This window comes from Harmonia axyridis, chromosome 3 (genome assembly GCF_914767665.1).
Source record: "Harmonia axyridis chromosome 3, icHarAxyr1.1, whole genome shotgun sequence".
In the NCBI taxonomy this organism is placed as follows: Eukaryota; Metazoa; Arthropoda; class Insecta; order Coleoptera; family Coccinellidae; genus Harmonia; species Harmonia axyridis.
The window spans coordinates 41,792,010-41,814,529 of NC_059503.1; the positions used below are offsets into that span (position 1 = coordinate 41,792,010).

The 22,520-nt window shown below is 34.4% G+C and overlaps 1 protein-coding gene across 3 annotated transcripts in view; it reads right to left on the reverse strand.

Annotated features, from left to right (window-relative positions):
* The window catches only part of LOC123676379 (43 kDa receptor-associated protein of the synapse homolog), a 372,949-nt gene that overhangs the window by 143,131 nt on the left and 207,298 nt on the right, over positions 1-22,520 (reverse strand). For all 3 annotated transcript variants that reach the window (XM_045612257.1, XM_045612254.1, XM_045612256.1), the window contains exon 4: positions 18,997-19,119. In XM_045612257.1, the coding sequence (XP_045468213.1) occupies positions 18,997-19,119 (123 nt within the window). The remainder of the gene's footprint in view (positions 1-18,996; positions 19,120-22,520) is intronic.

The following is a 22,520-nucleotide window of genomic DNA, read 5'->3' on the forward strand; positions in this document are numbered from 1 at the left end:
GAAGGATTCAGATTATTCAGGTAAGTATGGAAGATTCCTATTTTTTTCCTCAATTCAGTGATCTTCTTTTCCAGGCGTTTTTTCCACGGAGGTGGTCTATTCGGACTCGGCTTTTCGTAATCGCCGACCTGACTTCCTTGGGTCTCGCAAATAGTCACCGCCCCAGCATAGACAACATCTATCAGTTCATTTAGTGTCTGGACTCCATCAAGGTGCCGTATCAGTATCGAGTTTAGAGACTTCATTGTCTTCAGCAGCTCCTTGGAATGTTGCATCCGTGGGATCCTCGGTCTATTTTCTGGTGTGATGTCTGAAAATTTCATTAAATTCCCTATAAACCGCTGTTCAATCTTCAATATATATATATATATATATATATATATATATATATATATATATATATATATATATATATATATAGTTACTATGGTTTCCTTTATTTGGATGTGTCAGGTTTTTAATGATGATATTTGTTTCATATAAGATATTTAATTAGACGTTTCGGAGAGTCTCTCCTTCTTCAGTAATAACAACATGACGAGAAATTGAAGGCTCAATTTTAATTAATTTGTATATTGTGAACAATCTAATTTTTATTGTTATTACTGAAGAAGGAGAGACTCTCCGAAACGTCTAATTAAATATCTTATATGAAACAAATATCATCATTAAAAACCTGACACATCCAAATAAAGGAAACCATAGTAACTATTAAAAAGCAGGTAAATAACATTGAACCGAATATATATATATATATATATATATATATATATATATATATATATATTCGGTTCAATGTTATTTACCTGCTTTTTAATAGTTACATCAACAAGAGCATTCTCGTAGGTGTGGCCATCTTCCGTCCCTCGGGTTGCCTCGAGGCCATATATATATATATATATATATATATCCCTCGGGTTGCCTCGAGGCCATATATATATATATTATATATATCTATATATATATATATATATATATATATATGGCCTCGAGGCAACCCGAGGGACGGAAGATGGCCACACCTACGAGAATGCTCTTGTTGATGATACCTGGGGAGTAGGCAGATTGAGACCCCGGCGTAAAGTCAACGGTTCTTGAAAATGGCTCCAAAATCGGAGCCGAAACGTCGAACACGACAAAATATTAGACGCGGTCCAATCCGGAACACACAAAGTTCAAATATTTCCTACCGCGGAAACCTATCCGAACATTTACCGGAGCCGGGTCTGACAACGTCAGTTTTGTACTGAAAAGTCGGTAGAGTATATCGATTCGGGTCTGTATAAGCGGTCACACAAATCTATATATATATATATATATATATATATATATATATATAAATATATAGATTTGTTTGACCGCTTATACAGACCCGAATCGATATACTCTACCGACTCTACTCTATCCGAACATATATATATATATATATATATATATATATATATATATATATATATATATATATATATATATATATGTTCGGATAGAGTAGAGTCGGTAGAGTATATCGATTCGGGTCTGTATAAGCGGTCAAACAAATCTATATATATTGTTATGGAATGGTATTATCAACTTATAAAATCAATGAGAATACATTACCAGACTCTATCTTTCGGAAACTACAGCAAATTCATCAAATAGATAATAAATTTTAACTTGATATGATCCAATAATTTTAAAGAAAGTAGAGTAACTTTATTCATTTATTCCATTCACTTGCACATTATAAAAGTAGCATAAATCCAATATTTCTAAAGTACTATATCAATATTCATTCAAAACATCTCAGGATCTGAAACAAAATGAAAATATTAATAAAATTCAAGTTCAATTTGATAAAATCAACAAAAGATATTCAACTCAAGTATCAGGAACCATTTATATATCATGTAAATAATGTTAAAAGAGTCAAAAGACTGAATATTCAATTTTCATTCAAAATGATAAAAAATAATCATTTATTTTATATTTCCTATGTTAATTTTCATGAAATAGCTTGTGATCTAGTGAATTACATCTAGATGCAATCTCAAAAATGTAATATTAGCTGAAATTCCTAATAAAATTGTAAAAAATGGATAGGGATACGATATCGAATGATAAATCAGGGATTCCAAAGTAATTAATGTCTCAAACATACAAAAATGTATATATTTCATTAGATTATAGTATAATTCAAAAATATGTAGTAGATTTTAGGAGTTATAGATAGAAATCTTTGAATATTAGGCCAAAGAAAGTGAATATTAGAAAAATTTCCAAATTGTATATAGAATATTTGAAAATTTTGTAACTTCGAATCGACCGAATGCAACATATGTGGTACCAAAAGATGGAAAAAAAATGAAGAAATTAACTAGATCAAGATTGAAGAAGGAAAACTTACCTCAAAAGAGAAAATTGCGAAAGCATCATATTTGGAAAATTTTTTGACATCCAAGGCAATCTTGATTTCAAGAAAAAATTGAAAATCTATATAAAGCCCAGCCGAATGACAGCTAATCAGTCAGTAAAAAACCATTGTTGAGAGCACGTCACCTGACTCAAGAAATTTACCTGAAATAATTGATAAACGAAAGAATTTATTTACGAAAATTTGCAAGATATTAAAATTGTTAAATACGTACCTGAAAATCATTGTGAGAAGAAGTGGAAAATTATTTAATCAATTTCAAGAAGAAATTTCCCTGGATTCAAGCAAGTTGAAGCAGTGGAGCAATATTAAATGGAAAATGGATTCGAAACAATGCAACTTGAATTAATACAAATTAAGGTTATAATCTGGATTCGAGGTTAGGAGCATAGAAGACGATACCATACCATAACATAGAACACTAATGACGTCGATGAAGATTTAAATACGTAAATATAAGATTAGATTTATATAAATTTAGTTATTAGATAAGAATTTTTTTATAGTTAGTGAATTTCGAAAATATTAATTAAATTTTTAAACAAAATTAAATTTGAATGAACCCTCCTGAGATATATAGTCGGCGCAAAATTATAAAAATATAGTTTCAAATTTAGTTATTGGATCGAATCAATTTAAATCAAATCAACAACAACATAATCTCAGCTTGAATATACGATCCATAACAATATATATATATATATATATATATATATATATATATATATATATATATATATATACATATATATATATATATATATACATATATATATATATATATATATATATATATATATATATATATATATATATATATATATATATATATATATATATATATATATATATATATATATATATATATATATAGATTTGTTTGACCGCTTATACAGACCCGAATCGATATACTCTACCGACTTTTCAGTCCAAAACTGACGTTGTCAGACCCGGCTCCGGTAAATTTTTAGCCGGGTGTGAAAAATCGGTGAAACATCATAATATATACAGAAAACTTCAGGGTTCGGCCAGTGCGAGGGCGCTTGTATCGAGGCCAGCACGCTGGATATAATTGATATATTCGATCTACTTCTCCAGACCCTAAATATGATAACGCTGTAGATTGTATATAAACTTAAACCTCACACTCCGCACTGCTTATATAAACCCGGTATATAGAACCGACGTCGATAGAAATCATTTTTCATTTGTTCTTATAGAGCTTGTAAATCGGATATTCCATTTTTCTGATATAAACATCTAAAAACCATACGATTTGAAGGTTATACAAACCCGGTACATTGAATAGACGTCATGAGAATTGAATAGTGATCCTTTCGATTATGAACCTAGCACCTATACTTGAAGAACTTATTGAAACTAATAGTATTCTTCCATGGGAGTCGTAATAAATGCTTTCCTTCAGAGAACTTGGAATTCTGCTAATGGAACAGAGATAAATGAAAAATTTTATAAGTGGTATAAATTTTCTTAATAACTCAAATGAAACGTATAAACTATGATTCCAAATTATACGTGAACGTAAGAGGTTCTTTCATATACCATCCATTTGAATCTGTCCCAAACTTAAAAATCCGAAGTTGTTGGAGCTGTACATCTCACTGGGCACGAAACAGGTTCTGTCATATGTATCCTTCGATAAGGAAGCAATTCGTTTAAAAATATACCAACGTTGAGCCTAGAGTTTGCGAAACACTCATTCTATTGAAAAATTATTTCACTCCTATCAATCAACAAAACTTCGAGAAAAGAGGTTTCATATCTGTTTCCAAAAATTCTTCATAATTTTCCTGCCTATGATTGCACGAAACAAGTGAATGCGGAAACTTCTCTTGAGAAGAAAAGAAGTAAATTGGCCAGATTCGAAAATATTTCTGGCAAATCAAAAGTTGCATGCCAAACATATACTGTTCAGATAAATTCAAAGCGAAATAATTATCGAATTGTGATCAACGTGGAAAATGAAGACGAAAAATGAACTAAGGTAGAAAATCTTTTAAGAATCAAAAGAACTCAAATTACACGGAAACTATGGATTTAGGGTTATCAATAAATATGACTCAAACGACCGCAAATGAGTCATTCCAACTTATTCTCCAAGGTTCAAGTCTAATTTGGAATCACCCTGTATAGAACTTGAGTTATTGTCTACGCAATATTATAACTTAAGTTAACTCGTAAATCATATATTTCAGCTATTTACATTATATGCAGGTGATATATGTAAGGAAGGAAAACGACTTCATGATTTGATTCTTGTATGAAAATTAGAAAAAATTAGAAGGAGTATTTCAATTTTTTTTCGAAATCAGCCTCATTTCCAAGATACATTCCGGACAGCCCAAATAATGTGTTGGCAAGAGTATGGTTTATGATATTTATAACTGCTCTGAATAAACATCGAATAATATTACTCTGCATAATGTTCGAAATTATTTTTGTGACAATGATATTTTAGATATATAAATAGACTTTGAAAAAGAATATCGAAAGAGCAGAGTAGATACTTTTTTTGAAATAAATCGAAGCTTACAAGTGTATCTGAACTTTCAATACAGACACACGAAATCTTAGAATATTTCATTCTTTGGTGCACTAACTCATATGAAATGAGAACTGGTGAGATCTAGTGACAATAGAAAAGTATTCACAATATAGAAATTCTGCATGAAATATTTTGCCATCAAAAAACAATAACAAAGTTGAATTCTTCAAATATATTGTTCAGGAAAACAATTATTGAAGAAAGAGGTTAGGACACCATTTCCATTCTGTATAAACTGTATTTGGATATAAAGTGATCATCTATCTATTTCACAACAACGAAAAACATTCCACTTCGAGTCAAAAATACGATTAAAATTTTTACCTGGATGTTTGTCGCTGATCTCTGAATGCCCTCAACAATTGTTGTTGTTCAAGCGACTTAACTCTTGAAGGAGGTCTAACCTCCGATGCCGTGTGCATGAAAGAATTTTTTCGAATGACGATACAATTTTTCATTCTCTTACGATTTTGATGGAACAAAGCGTAGATGTTGTTCGTTTTTGTGAAAAAGATAGAGTAATCACTTTATTTCTATTATTATTATTAATTATTATTATTAATTATATACAGAGTGGGGCGTTCTCGCATGTCGGATTCGATCTTGTTTAATCGATATAAAAAGGGAGCGAAATTTTCGTGTTATTGTGATATCGTTTGATTGGTATGAGTTGTGTTGACAATTGAAGGAACAATGTCCGCGCGCAGCAACTGCATATGACAATATTGAGTATTATCCCCGACTTTTGCCTATACGCGTAGAATTTCTCCTCGCCGTCGGCTTCTCACTCCTCGCTAAGAGGAACATTCCTAGGAATTTTCTCACCGTCCTTGCAGTACCAGCTTCTTTTTTCTGCTTGTTACAGAAGAGCTGCATGCGATCATTTTTCTCAAAAGACTTCGATCTTCGGATTTGGAGGAAAAAATATTATCAAGCTATTGAATTCGAATAGTTGTTGAGTAATTGTCGTTCAAAATCGATTCTGTCGGATTCAGCCATGATGAGTATGAAATAAAATTTGATGATTTATGGCTACCTATGATAATACTTTATTTTATATTGTTTTGTAAGTGACATATATAAACAATGGAAATAATATATAAATGAACCGCATAAGAACCATGCTTCACAATATAAACTATGTTGAAAATGATGGCCAATCATTTAAAGAACGGTTTGAATTCAATCAATTAGGAGTGTTAAGGAGGAATACAATAGATTGGTATAGTGTTATGAGGAAATATTAAACTCTTTTGGTGAAATTCATATTAATATAGTAACTAAGAAGAATGAATCAAAATAAAATCATTGATATAAAGGTTATATCTATAACTGGAATAATCTAATTCTTAGTAACAACTAGTTGAATAAGATAAATATTCTTAGAATTTGTCTCAGAACTGAAATCATCTGAAAAAATAAGAATGTGTGAGTGAAGTAGATATTGTGAGCGGGTACTTGATTGAAAAACTCATTGAAAATATAATTTTAATAAGAACTCAAAATATCACATGATTGCAAGTCTGCAAATAAGGTTTAAAAATAACAGAACAAAAATATAATGAATTCTTTTCAGTCACAATCAAATATTTTCAATTACACTCTATTTTTGCTGGTATTCTTTATATACCAGGATTTTAATTCCAACTCGGTCATCATTCTGGAAACTTGGTGAATGCTTGGAAATGAATACCATACATTCATGTCTTCTGGAAGGATTCTTATTCCTCACATGATTCTTGAAGTGTATTAGTACTAACTGCTTCTCCTCTCCTGACTATATATGGCGTTTTACTTCTTTGAGTGATCACGTCAGTTGAAGAGCCTTGAAATATAAGTATCAAATATAAGATTATTCTAGAAACTTTTTGGGCTTTTCACAGCCATTATCTGAAACAGAACCTATATCAAAACATTTAATATTCCTGCCTATTTAGAAGGTGTACACTCTGTTTGTGGGGTGCGAATCAAATTTTGCCTCAGATATAATCATTAACTAATGAACTGTTCAAAATAATCATCATTCGTTCTTCATTGCAATAATTATTTGAAGTCATAACACAAAAATGTATTTTGTAAGATGTAAATCAGAAAATTTTTCATGGAAAATAACGATTCTTCTTCCTTATGAAACATATATAACACTAAATATAAATTATTCATCAAACTTAAAGAATTCACATGGCAAATATCTTATTGAAAGCTGTGGACTTCAGATAAGGGAAATTGTCTGTGGCCACCAAGATTTAACAACGTTAGATTTGTTCCTTTGGTCACATTCAAAGAGTATCATTCATCAGTTGAAAAATTTTTAAATAAAATATCCGGCAATAATAAATTCAGAGAACTTGGTGGCCACCAAATTTATATGAAGTTCACAGATTATAATGGATAGGCTTTAGGGTGATTTGCTATGTGGAACTGAAATTTTTTAACTATTTATATAGTTTGATGAGCAATTTATATGCCATGTTATCATTATGAAGAGGAAATAAAAAGCGATTTCATTTCTCAAAGGAATTTTTTCGATCGACATTCAAAAAACGCAAGATTGTATCACATCTATAATAACTAATAGCAATAAAAAATTATTACACCAATAGATTCTACTGAAAAAAGCGCCTGTAGAATGTTATGGGAACTTTTCTTTATACTCCATTTTCAACTTTCTTTTTGTAACTTGAAAACAGATATACAGAAAGGCATACCAAGAATCATATGAATGGACGGACATACAGACGTACGAAAAAAGAATCAGGCATACGGATGGAATGTCATAAATACATACAGACAAACAGGCATACGGACGGAAGGACAGACAATGAATTTGACCTATGATTTTTCATCAGGGATTCGCAACTCTATCGTTTGAGATAATTTTTGGCTCAATATTCAAAAACGAAAACTTTCCTCGAGAAACATTCTGTGTGATGATATTGTTCGTTGTTGTGAAATAGATATTTTAATCACTTTATTTCCATATACATACAGTAGATACTCCTTCTAATTTTCATACAAGAATCAAATCAAGAAAACGTTTTCCTTCCTTACATACATCACCTGCAATGAATGTAAATAGCTGAAATATATGATTTTCGAGCTGCGTACAGAAAATTCCAAATGAGTATTTCTCATGACGACGGCCGTATTTACTAGGCTTGTATAAGTTGCCAAGTGTTAGTTTCAGGTTCATATACAGAAAGGATGAAATATCTAATATAGAAATAGTTGCCTTTCATTTTCGGCCTACTACATTGAGGGACTGGAGTCGTTGATTGGACCATAACAATTATATACAGAGTGGGGAGTTCTCGCATGTCGAATTCGATCTTGTTTATTCGACATTCAAAAGAGCGTGAAATTTTCGGGTTGTTGTAGCATCGTTTAACTGGCATAAGTTGTGTTGAGAACTGAAGGAACTATGTCCACGCGGATCAAATGAATAGTAAAAATTGCGACAGCTATGAGTATTATTATTATTACATTTTTTTATAGAATAGATTCTGATTACTTCATTAGACAATTTCATTAGTTCATGATATTGTTTGAAGCAATATTTTATTATAGCCTAACTAATTTCAGTGATACAAATTATTCTTCTTCTTCTTCAACCTGTATTCGTCCACTCCTGGACATAGGTCTCTTTCAACCGTTTCCATGTTTCCCTATCCTGTGCTACGTTTATCCACCTCTTACCAGCAATCCTCCTAATACAAATAATTACTCAACTGAAATCTGTTTTGTAGGTATCGACATTGAAAGAGAGGTTCTTTAAATTAAGCAATGTGCACCAAAGAGGCATCATTACAGATCGGAAGATAGTGTAAATATATTAGAAGTTATTCCTAGCCAAGATTATTTCAATTTTTCCCTAGGACCCCGTACATGCATTTCTGATTCGAATCACACAGAATGTTAAAGATGAGCAAAATAGTTTTCGTTTTCGCATAATAAGCCGAAAATTATCTCGAACGATAGAGTTCGACTCCCTGATGAAAAATCATATGTCAAATTCTTTGTTTGTCCTTCCGTCAGTATGCCTGTTTGTGTGTATGTCATTCCATCCGTATGTCTGATTGTCTTTTCGTACTTCTGTATGTCCGTCCATTCAAATGTTTCTTGGTCTGCCTTTCTGTAAATCTGTGTTAAAGCAACAAGAAGTTGAAAATGGAGTATAAAAAATATTTCTCATAACATTTTTATCTATAGTTATGGAACAAAAACATTCTACAGGAGCTTTTTTCATTAGTATCTATTGGTGTAATCATTTTTTATTGCAACTAGTTATTATAGTTATAATACAATCTTGTGATTTTTAAATGTGTATCATAAACATTTCTATGAGAAATGAAATTGTTTTCATTTCCCTTTCATAATGTCAACATGATATATAAATTGCTCATCAAGCTATATAAATAGTCAAAAAATTCAGTTTCACAAAGCAAATAATCCTAAAGCCTATCCATTATAATCTGTGAACGTCATATAAATTTGGTGGCCACACAGTTTTCTGAATTAAACATTGCCGAGTATTTTCTCTTCAGAATTTTTCAACTGATAAATGGTGCTCTTCAAATGTGATCAAAGGGACAATTCTAACGCTGTTAAATTCATAAAATGCCCACCGATAATTAACATTGTCTGAAGTTCACAATATGATATTTGCCATGTGAAAGTAAAACTTTCGATGATTTTTGAAGATTGATGAATAATTAATATTTAGTGTTTTATATGTTTCAGGAGGAAGAAAATCGTTATTTTGCATAGAAATATTTCTGATTTACATCTGAAAAAACACGTTTGTATTATGATTTCAAAACTTAATTGCAATGAATGATGACTATTATGAGCAGTTCAATAGTTAATTTATGTTGTATATCTGAGGCAAAATTTGCTCCTCACAAACAGAGTGGGCAAATTTCGATGTTTTTGCACTACAACTTCTAAACCTGAGGTGATAGACATAATCTGATAACCCATATTCTCGGTCTTTCGTTCTGAGAAACTAACAAGGGTAGAATTCATTTTTGGCCACCTTTTGTTTTCGAGTTATAAGCGAAAATTGGAAAAATGGCGATATCGAAAAACTAATATTGCTAAAACTGATACTAGAGCTCCGAAATTTAAACATAATACAGACACTTTTTTACGTAGAATCCAGTGGCGTGCTCGTGTTTTCGAAAAGGTTTTTAATTACGAAGCTATGACCCAAAGTTATAGTTTTCGAAGGGAACACTAAATTTCTATGCCATGTTTTGAAAGCTTAATTTTTCCTGATTTCAAAAATATATAACATTGTATGGTTTGTATTAAAATAAACAACAGAAAATGGTCAAAAACCTTTTTTTACCTAAGAGTCTCAATATTTCTATGGTTTCAACTGTTGATGAGCTCATAAAAATTGAGCTTTCTATAACAAGAGCAGTGTCCTTCCGGCAATCTGATTATTTCTATGCTTCTTACTCATTTCTACAAAATTCGAATCTAGATATATTTCATAAAAAGAGTGTCGAAAATATAAATGAACTCGGAGAAAATTTCCTAGGTTGCTTGAACACAGTTTCAAATATTCATCTATTGAATTCGGTGCGACATATCGAGAAGATGTGTCGACTGTGCATTATTGGCGTTATTAGGTTAAATATTATTTTGTTCCCTTCGTAATTATATTGTTGAGTTCAAGCATATATGCGATGTTTCATATTCTATTTAAAATGGTGCTTATTCATTCTGGAGACCTATGAAAATAATATTCTGATACATCCATCTCATTACAAGACCTTCGATTGAAGAATTCGATCTTATGGATCTTTTCGTTATTTCCAAATCAATTTTTAGATGTACAATTTATAAAACATATCTAGATTTGAATTTGGTAGAAATAAGTGGAAAGCATAGTGATAATCAGATTAACGGAAGGACACTGCTCTTGTAATAGAAAGCTCAATTTTTCTGTGCTCATTAAAAGTTGTAGTGCAAAAACATCCAAATTTGCCCACCCTGTACACCTTCCAAAGCAGGCAGGAATATTAAATGTTTTATATAGGTTCTGTTTAATATAGTGGCAGTGAAATCTAATATTTGATACTTCTTCAACTGACGTGGCACTTAAAATAAATAAATAAAACAGGAACGCCACATCAGAAGAGGAGAAGAATTTAGTACTTCAAACACTTCATGTAATCATGTAAGGAACAAGAAGCCTCCCAGAATAGATGAATGTATGGAATTCATTTCCATGCATTCACCAAGTTTCCAGAATTATGACTGAGTTAGAATTAAAATCCTGTTATATATAGAATTCCAGCAAAAATAGATTGTTATCGAAAATATTTCATTGAGACTGAAAAGTATTCATTTTATTTTTGTTTTGTTATTTTCAAACCTTGTTTGCAGACTTGCAGTCATGTGATATTTCGAGTTCTTATTATAATTATTTTTTCAATGAGTTTCTCAATCAAGTACCCGCTCACAATATCTATTTCCTTCACACATTCTAATTTTTTCAGATGATTTCAGTTTCTGAGACATATTCTTAGAATGTTTATCTCATTCAATTAAGTTGTAACTAAGAATTATTACTATTAAACGTATTAAGAAATTGACAAAATCATAATATCTCTTTTGCCATTTATTTTTTCTCGATGTTTTCTCGCTATAAATTCCACACCATTTGATTGTTCGTCCTGCTTTTTATGTACTCAGTCAAAGACTGGTCGATCAAATACAACATCTCACGAAAGTTTCGCTGTGGTCTCTTCAAACACAAGAACTCATTGATTCACGTGAAAAACCTACATAACCGAAATTTAAGATAAAATATTTCATCAACTAACTCCAGATACAAACATAATATAATCGTGATGTGGCGGATATATTGTACGATATCAATATTTTCTGAATTTATTATTATTCACAGAGACCAATTTATGTTTGAATCGGAGATTTGATAATGATTACAAAACTGAAATTCGAGACAAGTCATCTGACTTATCACCCTTACACATAAAACCTAAAATTCCATCGACATCTGACAGATATTTTCTGATATTTCAAATTTTATCCGATATTTATTCTTGAATCATACTCATTCTGCCCATTCAATTGATCCATTGTAGTTCAAGTGATTTCCAAATTTCAATTCATTGAATTGGTAGCATTCTAACACTGGGGAAATAAAATTTCAGATGGCTTTATCTTCGAAATTGCGCAAAGATTTCATATTATCAAGCTACTCAAGAAATTATGAGACTGTAGCTTGATCTTTTCGCAAGTTATCGTATGTAAAAACAGAATCCGTTTTACCTCAGATTTTTCATAAAGGATTCAATTACAATCGTTTGAGATCATTTCTCGATATTAGAAAATTACGGACCTTCTAGCAAATTTTCATTCATTCAAAGTAACAGTGGAGATTCAATAAACATATTTCATGAAATAGGGATATATATATATATCCCTATGGAATGTTGAAGAAATTATTGTATGCAAATGACACCACAGAAGCACCACAACTAATGAGAAACGAGGAAGAAACAGAGGAAATTCATTATGCATCATACCCGAATATACATGGATTAACAACAAAACTAATAGATATATTTAATCATGAAAAAGTGAAAATTGCTATTTATAATAAAAGAACTGTCGGCAATTTATATACAAAATTGAAAGATCCTATTCAAACACTATTAAAAAGCAACGTAGTCGATGAAGTAAAATGTGAAGATTGCGAAAATATATATATAGGACATACATCTCAATGGTTGAAAAACAGATTGGCATTACACAAATCAGATATTGCAAAACATCCGGATAGATGCGCACTAGCAACCCATGCATTCAATTTAAATCATAAAATAAATTTCGAAGAAGCAAAGGTGTTAAAAACGGAAAAAAATTACAAAAAAATGTTGATATTGGAAATGATAGAGATAAATAAACAGGAAGATATTATTAACAAAAAAACAGACACAAATAAGTTGAGTGCTATATATGGATATTTGTTATAGTTATAGTTATAAGTATGATAAGGGGTGTGGGAAAATTGATAAGTGTTATAATGTCACTCTTCTTTATTTCATTTAGTCGACGTTTCGATCCCGATGGGGATCTTCTTCAGGACTCTACAATAGCAATAGAAAACAGTCAAATCATGGCAATCACAAAACATGTGAAAATAGTACATACCGAAATACAGAGTTGTAAATATCTTATTTGAACACAAATCGATAGCTCTCAAGAAAGCAATGAACAAGAACATCAACAAATTTAGCGAAAAAGGATCTGATACTTCGTTAGCACAAGAGTAGAAATCAATTATTATATGTAAATAAGGTAAACTGAATAATCAACAAAATGAGATGTTGTCAAAAATGTTGTCAACCAGACTTGCCACAGAATACACGCACATGACAGATGAAACATAGAATAGCATTAAATTACATTGGTCGCAGTAATTCACTCTCACCGAACTCAGATGCGAACAAATGCGATTGTTAAAAGACTCCATGAACCGAATCCAATACCCTCTCACAGAAATAGTCCGGAACACAGAATTCATTATTAAGTTATCCCTACGACTGCAGAACTTGTGGAAATTCTCACTCTATTCGATCTATCCAATTCACTCCCACTAAACCGGTCATAATGAATCAAATAAGTATAGATGGAGCTAATATTGTTTACATCCCTTCTGTAATTCATAGAACAAGTGTGACGTTTAATGTGGTACATCTCTAAGAAACATATTTTCTTTACACTAACTTCACATTCAAGGATTTTGGTCGAATCATAATTCATTGGGTGATCTTTGTCCCGGGTGTGGTCTGCTAGGGCACAAAGCTTATTTGAATTCTTGATGTCGCTCTTGTGTTGATCAATCCTTCTCTTCAAAAGCTGAGACGTCTGACCAATATACACCTCATTACATATTGAACATGGAATACAATATACCACATCACTCATATTTTCAACAGTCATCCTATCTTTCACTCGACTGTATAATCTGTCAATTTAAAAATAAGATTTCGGAATCAATTTAATTTTTATGGTCTTTAGGAGGTTAATTAATGCATTAGTCATACCATTGATTAGGGGAATAGAAGAGTAAAGAATTCGATCTACGTTCTCAGTGTCCACAGTGGTGGATGCGCCCCTCTCTCCATTCGTTGGCTGTCTCGAAGTAGTGGTATTGTAAATTAATCTGGACAAAAACGTTTTTGGGTATCCATTCTCTAGCATCAATTGTAACAATAACCTCAGATTCTGCTGCCTTAGACTTGGATGGGCAACTTTTTCGATGCGATTCTTCAATCCTAAAATCATGTTCACCTTTTGTCCTTGTGGATAATTAGAAAAATAGTGTAAGTATCTCCCTGAACTTGTTGGCTTTCGGTACGAATCCAGAATCAGCCTATTTTCCAGTGTTCGAATCACCCTTGTATCCAGGAATGGGACACCACTCGCTGTTTCTTCCTCCAACGTAAACTGTATACTTTCATGTTCACTGTTCAACCTGTCTAGAACGAAAGCAACCTGATCTTTAGGTACAGCACATATTAGATCATCAACATATTTCCTGATAAAAGGAATGTGAAAAGGAATACTAACAAGAATGCAGTCCAGAAGGAAATCCATTACTACTTCAGCAATGGACGGACTGAAGTTGGAATCCATAGGGGAACCGAGCACCTGTTTGAAGAACCTACCATTAAAAAGGAAATAGTTCGAAGAAAACAGGAACTTAATGGCATAGATGAATTCTTCTTTTGGTAGACTTGTGTGGTTTCTGATAGTCTCCCACTTGTTCTCAACAGCTGAAACTGCCAACTCGACAGGAATGTTGGGGAAAAGAGATACAACGTCCAGGCTGATCAGGACATAATCAACAGGTAACTGGAAATCATTAACATATTGGGCAAAAGCAAAGGAATCTTCAATAAAATATCTACTTCTGGTGGAAGAAAGATATTAAGACAGGATGTCTGAAACAAAAACTGTTAGTTTGGATGGGGGGGTGTTAACAGATGATATTATTGGTCCCAAGGCAAGAACGGGTTTGTGGATTTTTGGTTAACCGTAGAGTCTAGCGGGAACTGAATTGTAAATGTACAGTAATTTACCTTGTACTTGTGTTATGTGGCCCTCACTGACCCATCGCTTAATCAATGCATTACATTTACCTTGTATTGTAATGGTTGGATCTATGTTTGGAAGAAGTTGGTAATATTGTTCATTGAGCAAAATTGTGTTGGAGAGCTGTATGTACCGATCCTTTTCCATCAACATAGCCTTTATTAGCCCGTAACACAAGCAATTCTTGATGTTCACTTAGGTACCTCTTACAGTGGTAAAATTCTCTCTGGAAAACATTATCAGTCCTTTTTCCAGGTTTGATGTAGTTGGTGATGATATTAGCAGCTTGGGAATGTTGGATGTTCTTCCCTTCATCTGACAGTCTATCATTAAGATCTATAATGCTCTCTACATCTGACAACAGCCTCGACATGGAAACCTCCTTCAAAAGAATATCAATGCCAAATTTGGGGCCCAGTGCTAGGAATTTCAATATTCTATCTGGTATAATAACAGAACTATCATTTTTGTGGTTCTACTCTCTTTAGAAGTTCATCCGATAGAGCTCTCACCTTCATCAGATTTCTCTCCCTGATAGCAGCAAATTCTCTTCTGTACCTTCTGGACTGGTAAGATTCAAAACGTATTAGCATCTCTGGTGGAAGCAACCCCTCCAAGATCTGCCACAACCTGGAAGAATCACACTCCATTCTTCCTATCCTGGTCACAGTCACAGTGATCTCAAATTGAAGAACGAGACGCCTTGATTTCTCCAACATAGCTTGAACCTGTCTGGATGAACCTGAATCACTTGCTGATCTGAACAAATAATTCATATTGCTGGAATATATATATATATATATATATATATATATATATTTATTTTTTTTCACACTTTCGTGGGATTATCTGGTATTGTCCGGGCACGCGTGCGCCAAGGACAACCCCGTCTGTTAATGAGGGTAGAGCACTCTCCTTAGGATGTATGACTGACGTGTACATCTGTTCTTGTAAACAGCTTAAGTACAAATATATTTTATTACTATTACTATTACTATTTAGATTTGTTCCAAATTTACAGGCACTGGATTTATTTTTAATCCTCACGTACCTTGATCTTACTGCCTCACGTCCCATTTGCCTCAAATTGTAGAATTCTATCCGCTCCTTGAATACGCATACCTTCTTCGAAAACTGCGTCGTCGATATATCCCTCAATTCCTTATATGCCTTATCTTTCGGTAACATTGGATCGCAGAGACCCCTCAGGGTTTTATAGGCTTTATCTCCTATTAGGGTTAATAGCACTGGTAGTCTCTTTCCTTGATCAATATTATTTGCAGATAGGTACTGCTATAAACGTTCAGCCCATCAACTTCAATCATCAGAACTTTATTCTGCGTTTGAACCGATTGTAGCTCTATAAATTACTTGAGTTTCTGCCATTTTCTATCTTTATAAAGCTCTTGGAGAGTGATATTTTTCTTCGACTTGCACAAGTTTAACGTTTAGAACCAATTTTTGTCCTCATCGCCAATATAATGTCTTTAAATAACAAACACTTGATTACTTTAACTTCATTCAATATATATAATTTAGAACTTACAATTTGATTTGAGAATATGTATTCTTGGAGACTAAAGAGAAGAGACAGACAGTTTTCAGGTTAGGTCATTTTACCTGGACATAGAATATTTGGCTATTAACATAGAAATATATCTTCTTTTTGATGATATATCACAATGGTCTAATTAAGAACTGAATCTTTGGTTGGAGTGTGTAACGGTTAGATTTACATCATCTGATATTTCGGTTGGTAAAGCGCCCTCTGGAGGTTGATTTTGAATTCAACTCGGAATATTCCGTATTAATTTAAATTTCAATTTATCATGGAACACTTATTTCCGGATAAATGAGGTCGATTATCATTACCGTTGGGAAATATTTTATAATTTCTGGATTTCTTGTATTACTTTTCTTCTGTGTGGGAAGTTTCGTTTGACAACTGATATAGTCTATGGTTAGAAATGAGAATTGTCAAAAGGAGGTTATCGGCGATTCGTGATAATTTGGAGAGAAGTTTTTTTTGGAGGAAAAATTGACCAAATTTGAAGAATATATGATCTAGAATCATCCTTGTTATAGGCGATTATTTCTTCGATTTGGATAATTCCCTGTTTAGTTTATGGTATTGTGAATATTTCTGGGAAATACGTTTTATACGTGATTATAAAAGTTTTCTTCCACAAGGCTCATCTCTTGCATTGAATTTACTCTGAAGATCTGAGAGGTATGATATCATTACTATATCTTAATCATTATCTGAGATTTCTGCTTTATTAGAATTCGCTTCCTGCCGATTAGTTCGAACAACTGTGGAACTTACACGAAGAATGTCAAAAAGATCCTTTTCCCTCGAAAAACAAATGCGAGGTATAAATTCCTTTTCATTCTGTGAACAATATCTTATAGTATTTTATTAGGGTCCTTGTGCCTGGATAACTGTTTGGAATCCTAGTGCCTGGATATTTTTGGGAATCCTAGTGCCTGGTTGGATTGAGAACCCTAGTGCTTGGTTACGTTCAGGAATTCTAAGTCTGGTGTATAGTACGATTGGAGTTTAGGGTATTTATTTTCTGGTATATGGTGGTGAATTTCTGTTGTAGTTCTGATGGATGGTACATTCTGATATATGGTACAGTTCGAGTACATAGTATATTGCTGGCATATGGTGTAGCTCGAGTAGATGGTACATTCTACGAATAGAGATCTCACCGTTAGATTTGCTGTCAAGTCAACCTTCAATATTGATTTTGTATCAGGTAACCGGTGCTTGCACTGGCTTTAATGAGTATTGTGTTGAAATTTAACTTTGGAAGTAACGATTTAGTGTACTGATAGTATATCAGTCATTTGAATGGGAGTTAACGGTTTTAATTATTAATTTTCTATCCATTGATAGTTATATTGAAGTTATAAGTTATATTGAATGAAGGTTGTTTCATGCTTATTATACACTGTCGCAATTGTAAACCGTTTGCGGTGAGGTGCACTTCATTAACTGGCCATTTATTTTAACAACTATAATAATTGTGTATCCCTTCGGGATTTGTAACTGGAATTTATTATTACCTTATGCAACCAGCTATTTTATACCAGACAGTTATTATAACCACTGTATTTGTATATTCCTTCAGGATCTGTGGTTGAGGTCAATCTTCTTGTTTACCTTGGTTATTTGTCTGGTTCGTTATCTGGTTTAGTTGGAGTTTGTCGAACTCCGTTTAAGTTTAGTTTTGGTACTGAAGTTTTAGGTTTAGCCTAAGCCGAGTGTAGGCTGATATAAGGATTCTGTTTTCAGGATTAGTTTAGGCATTATAGGTTATAGGAAGCCCTTATGGCATTTGTTGTTGATTATAGTTTATAGGAAGCCCTTCTGGCATTTGTTAGTATTAGGTAAAGTTTTTGGGAAGCCCTTCTGGCTCTTGGTAATTTGGAGAGTTCTTTTTCATTATTTTTTTTATTATCAACCACTGCAGAAATTTTAATTTTAATTAAACGTTTGACATTGAGTATTTGTTTTATTGCTACTCTGGTAGAGGAGTACGCAATTTGTTCTTAATACAGGCACATCTCTACCTGGCGCCCATTATTATTTTCCATCTAATTTTGAAGAACTCACTCCCATCTTCACTGAGTGTAGTCGCGAGCCGAATTTTAGCCTTTTGACCGGCTTACTCAAGGTCGACACGTCACAAGTGCTTTGATTACTTAGCATTAATCACTGCTTTTAAAAGTGCTTAGGAACACAAAAAGGCTTCCAGTGCTTGAGAAAGTACCAAACACAATGCGTTGGTAGAGCTCTAGTATATCGCAGTCGAATGTAAATCCGAAATATTTCAGCTGGGATAAAGTGCACATATATAATTGATATTCTTACCTTTCTAGACCACCTAAGCGTTGATGTGATCTCGCTAGATTCAGATAAGATTCTGCTCTCATGTTGGGATTGTCTAGTTCCTCAGATATATACAGCTGTTGATGTGCATATTCCAATGCATCTCTGAAAACAAATGATTGAATTTTTCAATCGTTTGTGAAGTAGATAAAGTCTTTACAAAAGCTTCAGCCAATGTACAAACATTGATGATAAAAGTCGTCACGTCAGAATTCGATATAAAAAGAATATTCATGAAAAGTTCCATAATATTCACAATTCAATAAAAGGAGTTATATTATTTTTGGAAAACCCTGATTTTGTTTCAGAAAAACAAATAAAGTCTACATTCAATGATTGTTATTTCATCATTTATTTATATATTTATTACTATCGCAATAACCTTTCTTGGGAAAGTCACGTGAGATCAATTGCTAAAAGTGCATCCCAAAAACTTGGTTTTCTGTTTCGTTCTGTTTCTCTTTCAGTCAGCTACTTATTATTTATAAGGCACAGATCCGACCTGTCCTGGAATACTGTTCCCATATTTGGAGTGCGGCACCTAAACATGATCTGAAACTGTTGGATTCTGTCCAGAAGAGTGCAATTCGTCTCTTCGGTGATTTTTTGCTTACTATCTCGCTCACTACTCTGAAACATCGTAAAAGAGTTAGCGATCTGTCTCTATTTTATAGATATTTTCATGGCGAACTGAGAACATCAAGAGGCAGCTGGTTATCGCCTCAGGATATTTTCCAGGAGACGCCATCAGCCCACCACCGGAGGAAGTACAACGCCTCATCGAATGGTGCCGCATAGAGAAGGAACAACTGATTCTGGGCTGCGATGCGAACTCACACCACAAAGTATGGGGCAGCACAGATATAAATCATAGAGGTGAGGATTTGCTTGATTTTCTATTTTCTACTAACATAGAGATAGTAAACCTTCATGAATGCGTCAGAAGAGCCATCCATGTCATACCATATGGCAATATAATTCAACGTTGAAGCAACTGCTTCAGCTGATGTTGAGTACAGGATACCCAGGAAGACAGACTGGGAACTTTACATAGTCAACATAAGTTCTGATCTGAAGGGCCTGAAATACAACATCAGCTCCAATGAGGATCTGGAGAACGCCTCTGCTCACTTCACATCATGTCTGAAGAGGGCATTTGAAAACAGTTGTCCACTCACGAAGAAAACGATCTCCAGAGACGTCCCCTGGTGGAACAATCATCTTGAAAACCTCAAGAAAACTGCTAGAAAAGCCTTCAATAAGGCTAAGCGAGAAGGCAGCTGGAATGCCTACAGACTAGCCCTGACCAACTACAACAAAAAGGTCAGGAAAGCCAAAAGGCAGTCCTGGAGAAACTTATGTGAGGGAATAGATAAAACAGCCCCAGCAGCTAGACTTCAAAAGGTACTATCTAAGGATCACTCTAACCCAATTGGCCAAATGAAGAAGCCATGTGGGGAATTTACGAATGATCCTCAAGAGAGCCTAAGAGCTCTATTAGAGACTCACTTTCCTGGCTCCAGGCAGATTAACAGTGAAGATGGGGCCCCCGCTGGGGAAGTATACAACCCCACCAGGTGGGATTTTCAGAAAGCTTTGAGATTATTCACACCAGAAAGAATTGAATGGGCGATAAAGAGCTTTCAGCCCTTCAGATCAGCAGGCATGGATGGTATTTTTCCAGCCATGCTTCAGAAAGGTGTTGAAGTGCTTATCGCCCCAATAACTGAGCTCTTTAAGGCCAGCTTTACAAGGGACTATATCCTGAAATCATGGAGGGAGGCGAGGGTAGTATTCATACCCAAAGAGGGTCGAAAAGGCTCCCCGGAGCCTAAATCCTATCGACCCATATGCCTCACCTCCTTTCTCCTGAAAACCATGGAGAAAATAATTGACAATAATATAAGGGAAGGTTTAAAAATCCACAGCAAATAGTTTGCTTATAGGGCGGGTAGATCTACTGTAGACGCCCTTCATCATCTTCTTAGAGAGGTGGAAGGCACCCTCAACGCAAAGGAGATTCTGCTGCAATGTTCGGTGATATCGGAGGGGCATTTGACAATATCCTACATACCTCCATATGCAATGCAGCCAAAAGGAAAGGGATAGAACCCTCCATCAGCTATGTTGAAAGGACGAACCGTTACAGCCATTCTGGGAGAAACCGAAGTGACTGTGCTGACGTGCAGGGGATGCCCTCAGGGAGGGGTTCTATCACCCCTGCTGTGGAGCTTGGTTATGGATGGCCTCTTGGAGAGGCTTACAACAGGCGGCTTTAACGTCCAGGCTTACGCCGACGACATAGTGGTGACGGTTAGAGGCAAGCATGGGGGCCCAATAAGGAGCCGAATGCAACTTGCTCTTAGAATTATTGAAAATTGGTGCGGGGAAGAAGGACTTACTGTCAACGCCTCGAAAACAATAATCCCGTTCACTAGAAGAAGGAATCTCGACCTCAGAGCTCTGGTCTTAAATGGTCAGACTCTGCACTTCTCTAGTGAGTGTGAATATCTAGGTGTTATCCTGGACAGTAAACTGAACTGGGGGAAACATATAGATAAGACTCTTTCCAGAACCGCAGCGGCTATGTGGGCATGGAAAGACATGGGGAATGTAACCGAAAATGGTACTGTAGTTATACACAGCGGTGGTACACTCTATTGTCACCTATGCATCTCTAGCATGGTGGACAAAAACCGAGGAGGTCACCACACGCATCAGGTTGCAGAAACTGCAAAGGCTGGCGTGTATTGGTGTCACAGGAGCTATGCGCACAGCTCCCACGGCAGCGCTGGAGGTCATACTAGACTTGCCTTCCTTACACCTACATGTGAGAAAATGTTGCCTGCTCGAAGCAATAAGAATTTCCCATAATGGAAAGCTCCTTCCTGGGAACTGGGTTGGACATATGAGGATACTGAATCAACTAGATTCAAACCTCCTCGCAAAACCATCAGATATTATGCCAACCACCTACGATTTTGAAACGCCCTTTGAAACGGTTATAAATGACCGTCATAGTGCAATAAGTCTCATTAATCGTCTGGACAAAAAGTCATCCATATGGTTTACAGATGGATCAAAAACAGAGAAGGGCACCGGCATTGGGATATATGGACCTAGACTGAGGATCTCTAAAGCCCTGGTAAGTGAGCCCTCGATTCTACAGACCGAGATAATGGCTGTTTATGTATGCGCCCAGGAGTGTCTCAAAATGAACCTCAAAATGACGCATATCTACATCACCACGGACAGCCAAACCACGCTGAGATCCCTGGAATCAAGCTGTCAGGGGTCTCTGCTGACTTGGGAGTGCCGTAACACCATAAAGCAACTGGCCAGAGGAAATAAGGTGACTCTACTATGGGTACCAGGGCACTGTGGGGTTGAAGGAAATGAGAGAGCGGATGAGCTTGCAAAAAGTGCATCAAGGTTAAGACCTGCTGGATCTGAGCCTTTCTGTGGGATAGGAAAAGACCAATACAAAGCTGCGGTCCAGCTATGGG